A 13739-nucleotide genomic window follows, 5' to 3' on the forward strand; every position below is an offset into this window, starting at 1 on the left:
CTTTAACAATATTTTTATTTTTATATTCATATTCTAACACCCTTTAAGTAAACTAGTACTGGAATTTCAGAGGAGAGTGAATGTAAATTATAAACAAGATTGCATTTGTGAAAAATGCTATGCCACAGCATTAATACAACACTTAAATAGTAATGTAGAAACATATATTTTTTTGTTTCTATACAACTGAAGATCGTCATAATGCATAGATCCCTGACCTATCTAACTCTTATTATCAGATTAATGGTTATATCTATTATATTGTTATTCAAAAAAAATAAGATCAGAGTAGGAATATATCAATGCAGTTGAGTCTAGTGAATTTGGTGGTGAAGGTCATATTTCACACAGCCTAAATTTCATGAATGTACATCAAAGGACAACACAGTATGAAACTTTGTCAAAATCTAGGTCAGCTGATATCAAAGTTCACTTTACATCTTAATCTGTGCACATGGTTAAAATTCCAGCTGTACATCAAAGGACATGAAAGTAGGTCACATCATCAAAATCTAGGTCACTTGATATCAAAGTTCAATTTTACAACTAAAACTGTGCATATGGTCAAAATTTCATTCCTGCACATCAAAGGACAAGAAAGTAGGTCACTGACCCCTTGGGAAAGGCGAAATTTTGATTCAAGGGTTTAATTCAAAGCAATCTTGATAGCAGATACAGGTCCACCAAACAACATTTCATGTCAAATATCTAAGCTGTATATGCAGCTTACCCCAATTCAAGAAACATTTGTTTTAGTTTCTTTTTTTCCAATGTGTAGATAATGAGAATCAATGCCCCCGGGCAGGGCCAATTTTGACACCAGGGGAAAAATTTGAACAACTTTGGTAGAGGACCTATAGATGATATTATATAGCAAATATCAAAGCTCTAAGTCAAGAAGATTAAAAATTTTTACTATATGAACATGGTGAAAATCAATGACCCCGGGGCGGGCCCAAATTTGACCCGAGGGCTATAATTTCAACAATCTTGCTAGAGATTCACTACACAATGTTTCATGCAAAATATCTAACCTTTAGAGAAGATGATTTTTTAAGTTTTTAATATATATACATATAAGAAAAACCTATGACCCCCAGGGCGGAGCTAATTTAACACCAGGGGCAAAATTTGAACAACATTGGTAGAGTACCCATAGATTATATCATATACCAAATATCAAAGCTCTTATCCTTGTACCTTCAGACAAGAAGCTATTTTAAGTATTTACTATATGTACATATAGTGAAAATCAATGACCCCCGGGACAGGGCCAATTTTGACCCCCAGGGCTTTAATTTGAACAATCTTGGTAGAAGTCTACCAGACAATGCCTTATGCAAATTATCTATGCTCTAGATTTCTGCATGGAATGAGATTCTTTGAACAATTTTGGAAGCCCTTCACCCAAAGATAAATCCTGCCAAGTTTGGTTGAAATTGGACAAGTGTTTTTTCACGAGAGGATTTTTTAAGTTCGCTATATAGTCTATATAACACACATACAAACACACACACAGGTGAATCGCTATATGCCACTGCAGATGCTGCGGGGGCATAAAAAGACCAGATTTACACAGAATAATATATGGTATGATATTAAAGACATTAGTGCACTAGCCTGATCCAAAATAAATCTTCAAAATGGCCTTCAAAGTTTATGTATACATGTACCTCAAAGAGATCAGCCCAACTTTTTTAATGTCAGTAGGGAAAAGTTTTCTGTGACCTTTACCTGCTCTTAAAATGAGAACACTTCTAAATAGTATGTTCGAATTTCTTATAAGCATGGGCCTAAATGAGATCTACAACCTCATTAGGTCAATGTCGCAGTGACCTTATTTCAATGTGTCATCTTACAGTGACATCTCTTGCAGGCACAAATCTTAATCTAACCTCAATAGAATGAATGTTCTGTTTAGTGCTCTACTGTTTGAAAATGTTCATGTTTTTTTGTTGACAAATTAACAAAGTACTTAGACAGTTATAGTACTGCAAGTTTGTAACGCAGCTTTTCATTGCATAATTTGGATGTTTTTGTAAATTATATACATTAAATATACATATAAATTATATATGTAATCTTTAACAAAGTTTGCTGTATTATTAATTCATTATAACGATTCTTCTCCAAAGGTTATATACAGTTGTTTTGTTAACAATATTAACCAGTCAAAAATCTTTATAACTAATAATTATATTTGGACATACCATTTTTCGTGAGTTCCTATATTCTAACAACATAAAATATTAAAAACACCATAATATTTATTATACTTATTTGTTCATAAAAGTCATGCTCTTTAAAGCGAAACTTATGTCTTAATTTACCATTTGCTACAGCCTGTAACATTTTCCTCCTTTTAATTACTTCCATCACATCAATTATCTCTTCAATTGAAGGATTTCTTGTTCCTGTAATAACAATAGCATCTACATTCATGAATGTCACTTTTCAATTGAATAATTTTAGTGATTGCAAAAAGGTAAAACTTGCACATGCAACACTTAAATTTTAGTGACTGCCTAAAGGTAATGCTTGCACATACCACACTTTAATTTTGTTAATTGCAAAAAGCTTATACTCTCACATAAAACACTTAAATTGTAGTGATTGCCAAAAGGTAATACTTGCACATACATTACCTTAGCATATTTGATTGCCACATTTCATGAAACATTCAGACTTAATATTCCAGACATCAGTGACAACAAATAATACCTACTGCCTTCATTGAATGCCTTGTTCAGTGATAAAATAATCTATATCATTTGGATTTAACCTGTACCTGTTTTAACATTAAAATTTTAAGATCTGTCATTATTAAAGGAACTCAACTGAGGTCTAAAAGCCTAAAAACATAAAATTTGAATTTCTTACATAGATCAACTGGGGCATTTGAAGCAGAAAGATGTGCAAAGGATGAAATAAATTGAAAATCCTATTTTTGTGCTATTCTTGACCCGATTTTGTTGAACAAATCTAATTTACAATTGGAATAATCATTCTGGAAAAACATAGTGAGTAATAAATCTGAAATTTTGCACACAACTACTTGGTCAAGAACTACATCAAATGGAAATCTAATTTTGGAAAACAAGAGCTGGTTGAACCAGGATTTGCTCCCCAACTAGGTTTTGGACACAGAGAAGTATATCTTTTGTAGTTTCAGAGTTATGTCCAAGACAAAGTTCAAAGTGTGATAATTTCAAACTTAGGCAATGTTGCAGGCGACACATCGTCTCAATATGTTGATCATTTCTGTGAAATAGTTGTAAAATCTGACTTCAATTAACAAAGTTATGGGCCGGACACGATTTTGCTGCAAGGTCAAGCTGTTACCTTGACCTTCAAGGCAGCGACCCAAATGTTGTGCATAACACGCCATCTCAATATGGTGATCATTTCTGTGAAAAAAGTTGTAAAATCTGACTTCAAGTAACGAAGTTATGGGCCGGACACGATTTTGCTGCAAGGTTATGCTGTGACCTTGACCTTGAAGGTAGTGACCCAAATGTTGCAACACATTGTCTCAATATGGTGATCATTTCTGTGAAATAGTTGTAAAATCTGACTTCAAATAACAAAGTTATGGGCCGGACACGATTTTGCTGCAAGGTGATGCTGTGACCGTGACCTTCAAGGTAGCGACCCAAATGTTGCGCGCAACACGTCTTCTCAATATGGTGATCATTTCTGTGAAATAGTTGTAAAATCAGTCTTGAAATGTTATGAAGTTATGGGCCGGACATGATTTTGCTGCAAGGTCATGCTGTGACCTTGACCTTCGAGGTAGCGACCCAAATTTGCTCACAACACGTCGTCTCAATATGGTGATCATTTCTGTGAAAAAGTTGTTAAATCAGACTTGAAATAACGAAGTTATGGGCTGGCAATGAATTGGGGACATACGTATGTACGGACTGAAGACAACGGGGCCACTATATGCTCCCCAAAAATTTTTCGGGGAGCATAATTAACACCACTCCCAACATTTTGAAAAAAACGTAGTTGAGCCCCTTAATGGAGAGGTTTCCAACAGTGTAATGCCAGGCAAGTCCGAATGTCCCTGTTCTGAGACCAGATATTGCAGTGCAGGGTTTTCATTCAACAAGAGGGCCATGATGGCCCTGAGGTCGCTCACCTGTATATAGGCCCCCCCCCCAACCCCCACCCCCAAACGTTGCATGGCCAATTTAACCCAAGGGCTTTTATTTGCACAAACTTGGTAGACACCCATAAGAAGATGTTTCATGCTAAACATCTAAGCTCTAGCTCATTGGGCTTTTTAAAAGAAGATTTTTTTAAAGTTTATACTATACACATATAGTTAAAAACAATGACACCCCTGGGGCCGGGCCAATTTTGACCCCAGGTCTTTTATTTGAACAAACTTTGTAGACACTCACTAAAAGATGTTTGATGCTAAATATCTTAACTCTAGCTATTTGTGTTTTTTCAAAGAAGATTTTTTAAGTTTTTGCTATACACATATAAGGAAAATCAATGACCCCCGGGGCGGTGCCAATTTTGACCCCAGGGCTTTTATTTGAACAACCTTGGTAGACACCTATTAGAACATGTTTGATGCTAAATATCTTAGCCATAGCTCTTTGAGTTCTTTAAAAGAAGATTTTTAAGTTTTTACTATATGCATATAGGGAAAATCAATGACCCCCTGGGGCGGGGCCAATTTTGACCCCAGGGCTTTTATTTGAACAAACTTGGTAGACACCTATTAGAACATGTTTCATGCTAAATATCTTAGCTCTAACTCTTTTGGTTCTTTGAAAGAAGATTTTTTAAGTTTTTACTATATGCATATAGGAAAAATCAATGACCCCCTGGGGCGGGGCCAATTTTGACCCCAGGGCTTTTATTTGAACAAACTTGGTAGACACCCATTAGAACATGTTTCATGCTAAACATCTAAGCTCTAGCTCATTGGGCTTTTTAAAAGAAGATTTTTTTAAAGTTTTTACTATACACATATAGTTAAAAACAATGACACCCCTGGGGCCGGGCCAATTTTGACCCCAGGTCTTTTATTTGAACAAACGTTGTAGACACTCACTAAAAGATGTTTCATGCTTAATATCTTAACTCTAGCTATTTGTGTTTTTTCAAAGAAGATTTTTTAAGTTTTTGCTATACACATATAAGGAAAATCAATGACCCCCTGGGGCGGGGCCAATTTTGACCCCAGGGCTTTTATTTGAACAACCTTGGTAGACACCTATTAGAACATGTTTGATGCTAAATATCTTAGCCATAGCTCTTTGAGTTCTTTAAAAGAAGATTTTTAAGTTTTTACTATATGCATATAGGGAAAATCAATGACCCCCTGGGGCGGGGCCAATTTTGACCCCAGGGCTTTTATTTGAACAAACTTGGTAGACACCTATTAGAACATGTTTCATGCTAAATATCTTAGCTCTAACTCTTTTGGTTCTTTGAAAGAAGATTTTTTAAGTTTTTACTATATGCATATAGGGAAAATCAATGACCCCCTGGGGCGGGGCCAATTTTGACCCCAGGGCTTTTATTTGAACAAACTTGGTAGACACCCATTAGAACATGTTTCATGCTAAATATCTTAGCTCTAGCTCTTTGGGTTCTTTAAAAGAAGATTTTTTAAGTTTTTACTATATGCATATAGGGAAAATCAATGACCCCCCCGGTGCGGGGCCAATTTTGACCCCAGGGCTTTTATTTAAACAAACTTGGTAGACACTCACTAGAAGATGTTTCATGCCAAATATCTAAGCTCTAGCTCTTATGGTTTTTTAAAAGAAGATATTTAAAGTTTTTTCTTTCGGTTGCCATGGCAACCAGAGTTCTGCATGGAATTAAATTCTTTGAACAATTTTTAAAGGTGACCACCAAAGGAACATTCCTGTGAAGTTTGGATGAAATTGGCTTAGTGGTTTATGAGGAGATGTCATTTAAAGTAAAAGTTTACGGACGGACGACGGACGGACGGACGCCGGACGAAAAGCGATCACAAAAGCTCACCCTGTCACTTTGTGACAGGTGAGCTAAAAAAAGGTTGTTTAAATGAAGACAAGGTATTTTATCAAAGTAGACAAGTATAGTAGTATCAGCAAGAATTATACACAAAATTAGCCGGTTATTACTGGTATATATCTTGTTACACTAAATTAGTCAGCTACTAGGTTGGTAAAGAGACCAGTGAGACTTTATTACTGTGAGTAAGCTAGAATGTTAACATTGTAATCCCTTCAAACTAACGATAGAAACATCTAAATGTTAAGAACGTAAAGCTGGTTTAAAATACAAAATTAAGATATTATGGTAAAATATGCAAATTTTTAAAGGAACGTTTGTGTATACAGTACAACCTCTACAGCGCAACAACCTTTGAGATTAAAAGATAGGTTGTTGTTGTTGATTGCGAGTTGTTTTTATAGAGGTAAGAGGTTAAATATATTGTTCAGTCTCACTCTTAAAAGAACTGAAACTGTTGTAAAGAAGTAATTGCTCTACAAAGGTAATTGGTATACAGAGGGTAGTTCTGTAGCGGTTGTACTACTAACAAAAAAAATTCCTTTTAAAAACAGTTACCTTTCTCTCTTAATTCCTTAATAGCTTCATTGATTTCCTTTGTCAGGTATCCCATTTTTTTACAAACAGCTTTACGTCCATCCATTGCATCTTGCAATTCAGGATCTCTTAGTTTCAATGCCTCTAGACGAAGCGACATACCATTTTCAGTAAAGGCTTCCAGCTAAATTTTAATACAATCATTAGTACATATCAAATATTTCCTGAAGACAATCAATTATGTATAAACAAGAGGGCCAATATAATATTATGATAATAAATATGTTTAAATCAGCATAAAAAAACAACAGAACAAGGAACATCGCAATGCGATGCAACCAGGTTTTCAGCAAAATATTTCACAGAAGCTTTGTCATGAAGGGGCATTTGTTTTTAATTGAACTTTTAGGAGGAATTATGGCTTTTTTAATATTCCTCAAACAAAAATGATTGAGAAATTTTATGTTGTCTATTCGCCTTTTTTCCCCAAATATTTTAGAAAGGTAAACAGTACTTTATTTTTGCTTAATTTTTGCATTTTTGCGTCTCTTGTCATTTTCTTTTGTCAACAATATTGGCGTGTGGTGTTTTGTGCGATATCAAGAAAAGTATGTTCACAATTTTAAAAAAATACTTGAATGATGTCTTGGAAGAAACATGGGAATTTAGTGAGCGCCAGGGCACTTGATGACAAAGCTTCTGTGAAAGTTTGGTCAAAATCCATTGAGAAATGTAGGAGAAGTTGCGCACTGTAGAAATTGTTCACTATATATTCTGTATAAGGAAAAAATATACAAAGGGCCATAATTCGGTCAAATATTATCCAATCACAAAACCCCGACAATATGTGCTAGGCACTTGATAACAAAGCTTCTGAGAAAGTTTGGTCAAAATCCGTTGAGAAATGTAGGAAGAGTTGAGCACAGAAAAAATTGTTCTCTATATATTCTGTATAAGGAAAAAATATACAAAGGGCCATAATTCGGTCAAATATTATCCAATCACAAAACCCCGACAATATGTGCCAGGCACTTGATAACAAAGCTTCTAAGAAAGTTTGGTCAAAATCCGTTGAGAAATGTAGGAGGAGTTGCGCACACTCTGAAGAAATTGTTCACTATATATTCTATATAAGGAAAAAAAAAAAAGGGCCATAATTAGGTCAAATATATACCAATTGCAAAACCCTGGCAATATGTGACAGGGCACTTGATGACAAATCTTCTGAGAAAGTTTGGTCAAAATCCGTTGAGAAATGTAGGAGGAGTTGCGCACAGAAGAAATTGTTCACTATATATTTTATATAAGGAAAAAAAACAAAGGGCCATAATTAGGTCAAATATTATCTAATCGCAAAACCCCGACAATATGAGCCAGGGCACTTGATGACAAAGCTTCTGTGAAAGTTTGGTCAAAATCTGTTGAGAAATGTAGGAGGAGTTGCGCACAGAAGAAATTGTTCACTATATATTTAATATAAGGAAAAAAAACAAAGGGCCATAATTAGGTCAAATATTATCTAATCGCAAAACCCCGACAATATGCGCCAGGGCACTTGATGACAAAGCTTCTGTGAAAGTTTGGTCAAAATCTGTTGAGAAATGTAGGAGGAGTTGCGCACAGAAGAAATTGTTTACGCCCGCCCGCCCGCCCATCCGCCGCGCCGCCCGCCGACATACCTCAATCTAATAACCAGTTTTTTCCTTCGGAAAACCTGGTTAAAAATGGGTAAAAGAAAGAAAAGGCCCGGTTGTATATGTATATAAAATATCATGAGTCTGTGATGTTACTTAAATTTTCTACCACTGTTTGACCATTGATGTTGAAAATTTAACTAAGTTGGTAAACAGGAAGTGGATGAGCATCAGACCTGGAATGGAATCCCACAATATGGGACCACATGCCAATGCTGTGAACCAAATATCAAGAGGCTGTGGTAAGTAGTTGCTGCGTAAACTGTTATGAAAATTTCCAACCATTGATCATTAATGTCGAAAATTTAGTCAGCAAATAGGAAGTGGATGAACGACAGATCTGAAATCAAAATCCAAGGTATGGGACCATGTGTTAATACTGTATACCAAATATCAAAAGGCTGTGAGAAGTAGTTGCTGAGAAAACTGTTACGAAAATTTCCAACCATTGACCATTAATGTAGAAAATTTAACTAAGTCGGCAAACAGGAAGTGGATGAGCGACAGACCTGAAATCGAATCCCACGGTATGGGACCACGTGTTTATGCTGTATACCAAATATCAATAGGCTGTGAGAAGTAGTTGCTGAGAAAACTGTTACGAAAATTTCCAACCATTGACCATTAATGTTGAAATTTAACTAAGTCGGCAAACAGAAAGTGGATGAGCGACAGACCTGAAATCGAATCCCACAGTATGGGACCACATGTTAATGCTGTATGCTAAATATCATGAGGCTGTGATAAGTAGTTGCTGAGAAAACTGTTACAAAAGTTTTTCCCCGCCCGCCGCCCAACATTCACCATACTATAAAAACAAACATAAAATACAATGTTAATTCCAATGAATATACAGATTTATTGAAAGTTTATATTTTTAGGGGCCCTGGGATGAAAATCGTCAAGTACTGATCCCACATGATTTCAGAATCAGCGGTGAGAGACAAATAACATTTACAATCAATGTGTGGGATTAATTGTCACAGAGAAAATTTTGCAACACATGAGGATCAATCAAGCCTCCCATAGATTATTTCCATTAATTTTTCTCCATTAAGCTTTGCTGGAGGATAGATACAATGTTATCACGGTTTATCACTTTACTCAGACAACAGAGTAAAATATTTAAAGCAACAAATCGTACAGACTTTTGTTAAGTTACTAATTTATTTTAGTTTAATAATGTAATTATATAACATGCTTTTCTTCTTCATATACTAATTCTTTATAAATTTAATACAGTAAACTCTGCTTATAACGAACTCATTGGGACATTAAAAATCTGTTCCTTATATCCGGAGTTCCTTGTAAGCATATAGCGAATTAGTTCCTTGTATCAGGAGTTTTTTTTATAGCGAACAGATTTACATATAACGAACTGATTGTTTATCATTGTCCTCCATTTTGAAAATCATTTGATTCAAAAAGAAAAGTTAGTCATTTATTCTTTTTTAGACCTGAGAGCATACTTTTTGGAATTTGAAAACCCTTTGCTATTTCAGTTTTAGCTTTACTCTCTTTCTCAATTTCTCATAAAATATCATATTATCTTTCTAAACTCAGTGCTTTTTGTTTTCTTTCCATAATTAAGAATAAACAAGATTTTCGACTTTTCCTTCCTTTTATATTGGTAATCTTCTATTATATTTTAAGGGTGACTAGATATAGATTTCTTTTCATTTTAATCAAGCGTACTTTGTAGTTTTCAATGGATTAGCAAGCATGTGTGGTTATGTTGATAACCAATTATTAATGATCATTATTATTTTACTCGAGAAAAACTATAAAAAAAAAAGAAATAATAGAATAAAAGGAATAACCGTTTTATCTTGGTGCTAAATATATCTTAACAAGAGCACCACTGGGCGGAGCATTATATATCCGAAAGTGATTTTTTTTAAGTAAAGATGAAGCATTTGTAAGACATGGGAATTAAATAAAGTATTACCCCCTTCAAATAACAATCCTCCTTTGAAGTTTCAATATTGTGGTCCAAATGGAACTTAAGTTATGCCCCAGAAACTGTTTTCAATTCTAAGGTAATAGTGACCTTGACCTTGTGACCCCAAAATCAATAGGGGTCTTCTACCCAATATGGACAATTATCCTATGAAGTTTGAACACTGTAGGCCAAATGGAACTTAAGTTATGCTCCGGAAACTGTTTTCAGTTAATAGTGGCCTTGACCTTTGACCTTGTGACCCCAAAATCAATAGGGGTCTTCTACCCAATATGAACAATCATTCTATGAAGTTTGAACACTGTGGGCCAAATTGAACTTAAGTTATGCTCCGGAAATTGTTTTCAGTTCTAAGGTAATAGTGAACTTGACCTTTGACCTTGTGACCCCAAAATCAATAGGGGTCTTCTAACTAATATGAACAATCATCCTATAAAGTTTGAACACTGTGTGCCAAATGGAACTTAAGTTATGCTCCGGAAACTGTTTTCAGTTTTAAGGTCATAGTGACCTTGACCTTTGACCTTATAACCCCAAAATCAACAGGGGTCTTCTACCCAATTTGGACAATCATCCTATGAAGTTTGAATATTGTGGGCCAAATGGAACTTAAGTTATGCTCCGGAAACCAAATTGCTAACGGACAGACGGGTCTTCTACCCAATATGAACAATCATCCTATGAAGTTTGAACACTGTGGGCCAAATGGAACTTAAGTTATGCTCCGAAAATTGTTTTCAGTTCTAAGGTAATAGTGACCTTGACCTTTGACCTTGTGACCCCAAAATCAATAGGGGTCTTCTACCCAATATGAACAATCATCCTATGAAGTTTGAACATTGTGGGCCAAATGGAACTTAAGTTATGCTCCGGAAAGTGTTTTCAGTTTTAAGGTCATAGTGACCTTGACCTTTGACCCCAAAATCAATAGGGGTCTTCTACCCAATATATACAATTATCCTATGAAGTTTGAACACTGTAGGCCAAATGGAACTTAAGTTATGCTCCGGAAACTGTTTTCAGTTTAAGGTCATAGTGACCTTGACCTTTGACCTTATGACCCCAATATCAATAGGGGTCTTCTACCCAATATGGACAATCATCCTATGAAGTTTGAATATTGTGGGCCAAATGGAACTTAAGTTATGCTCCGGAAACCAAATGGCTAACGGACGGACAGATGGACGGAAGTTGACGGACGGACGCCAGGGGGTATAACATAATATGTCCGAAATTCTGTAAAACGAAAACCATTACATACTGCTATACAAATTCATTTTTACAGCTGTAATGAAGTACATACATTAATAAACGGTACATTCGGGCAAGTTTTTATCTGTGCCAATGAAAATGAAAGTTGATAATGCAAGATTTATTTACGGATAGCCGATATTTTGGAGTTTGTTATAAAAGTGTAATTTTCTGTACTTTTAACTAAATTGGGACTAAGAAATAAGTTCCTTATAAGTGATAATTCCTTATAACCGTGTTGGCTTTAACATTATGCTTTTATATTAAATAAAGGGCAAAATCTGGGCCAAAATAAATTGTTCCTTATAACCGGAAGTTTGCTATATCCGTGTTCCCTATAAGTGAAGTTTACTGTACCAATGTAACAAATTGACTTAAAGTTACATTTAATAAATTTCATAAAAAACTAAATAGCGACATTTCATTAATAAATTGGGTTTTATATCGCCTCCAAGTCTTATTTTAGTGTTCAAACAACCAAAATGAGTTGTATTAGCATAAAAATAGGTAACCTCATTGTGGCAAAATGGGAAGTACAATTTCTGTTTGCATGAGAAACTCCACCTTCGGATCATCCTTACATCAGTATTAAATCAACAAACATGACTATAAGTGGCAGTCTTAATTTAACGGTATATTTCCGCATTGTAACGGATGTTTTCATACAAATTTAATCTTTTTACAATTGATTACTTTTACTGAACCCCAGGTTTTGTGTACCGTGAAGCTTAAACGGTTAAATGTGTTTGCACAAGAAAATATCACATTTGCTGTTGTCCGGATAGCAACTATAAAACTGTGACGTAGCGCATACACGAGCTCATTATAGACTTCATTTGCATGTTAAAATTCGTATACGAACTTTAATGTTACCGTGGGGTTTCCCGTTTAAAATCATAATTTATGAACAATTTTTTATGAGATTTACAACAAAACTATTAAACAGATTAATGAAACTGTAGAATGTTTGATTTTTAGGCCGACGGCAAAATATTTTTACATATTTATTTAATGTAACTTTAAGCCAGGGACATTTTTTTTGCTCTACAGCCATGTACTATTTACATGTATCATTTGTAGAGATTTGAAATGCATACATTAAACTAGTAGTAGACTACTTTAAAACAATTCCAAGAATGTGTTTGTAAAAAACAAATGCCTCTGTGTCAGATTCTAGTCAGTAACAATTTTTCACAAAAGCAATGTTACAATGGCCATCCCCCGCCAAATGTGTTTGTTCATTGGAAGACTGTATATGTAGTAGAGCAGAATAATTCAATTGTAAGATGTCTTTTGGTAATGAAAACTGATGGCTGAAGTGATTACATATTTGAAACCTATGTGAATACTGATGACTGAAAATAACAAAGGGCAATAACTTATAAATATTATGCAGGGTAGGTTATCATTCTAGTGTGCTGCACTCCTCCTCAATGAAATCTATCCACCTATGAAGTTTCAGGTTGATACCTATAACACTTTTTGTGATAAGCTCTAGACAAAAAGTATGAAAACACTTAGAGCCACCGCCGGACGGGGGCAACGCTCAACTTTTTACTTTTTTTTAAAAGCAAACAAAGAAATGTTTGAACAAATCTTAATGTTTCCTTTTTTTTAAATTTAATCAGTGTGTCTTGTCACATTAGTTTTGTCAAATTATGAATCCTTTTTTAATATATCCCCATGTGTATTACAGAAAAAAAAGAAAAAAAGAAAATTTCAATAATTTGACCTTCAAAATCAAGGTCATTTATGAGAGAAGGTCAAGGTCTGTCTGGTAATTTAAAAGGGCTATCCTTGAAGATTATTATGTTCAAGTTTGAAGACAATCCATTCAAGAATAACAAAGTTACAGCCAATAATAGGCAAAAATATGAAAATTTCAATAATTTGACCTTCAAAGTCAAAGTCATTTATAAGTGAAGGTCAAGGTTTGTGTGGTTATTTTAAAGGGCTATCATTGAAGATTATTATGATTTAGTTTGAAGACAATCCATTCAAAAATAACAGAGTTACAGCAAATAATAGCCAAAAATATGAAAAAATTAAATAATTTAACTTCAGAGTCAAGGTCATTTATGAGTAAAGGTCAAGGTCTGTCTTGTTTTTTTAAAGGGTTATCCTTGAAGATTACTATGTTCAAATTTGAAGACAATCAGTTCAAAAATAACAAAGTTACAGACAATAATAGCAAGAACAAGCAAAATTTGGAATTTTGATCTTGAAGGTCAAGGTCATTTATGGATGAACGTCAAGGTTAGTGTGGTCTA

General features: G+C 34.6%; 1 protein-coding gene across 2 annotated transcripts in view; it reads right to left on the reverse strand.

Moving 5' to 3' along the window:
• The window catches only part of LOC132754670 (baculoviral IAP repeat-containing protein 7-like), a 132425-nt gene that overhangs the window by 9351 nt on the left and 109335 nt on the right, over nt 1–13739 (reverse strand). For both annotated transcript variants that reach the window (XM_060745328.1, XM_060745327.1), the window contains 2 exons: nt 6586–6748; nt 2331–2414 (listed from right to left, as the gene is read on the reverse strand). In XM_060745328.1, coding sequence (XP_060601311.1) covers nt 2331–2414; nt 6586–6748 — 247 coding nt within the window. The remainder of the gene's footprint in view (nt 1–2330; nt 2415–6585; nt 6749–13739) is intronic.

This window comes from Ruditapes philippinarum, unplaced genomic scaffold (genome assembly GCF_026571515.1).
Source record: "Ruditapes philippinarum isolate M1 unplaced genomic scaffold, ASM2657151v2 ctg372_1_1_1_1, whole genome shotgun sequence".
In the NCBI taxonomy this organism is placed as follows: Eukaryota; Metazoa; Mollusca; class Bivalvia; order Venerida; family Veneridae; genus Ruditapes; species Ruditapes philippinarum.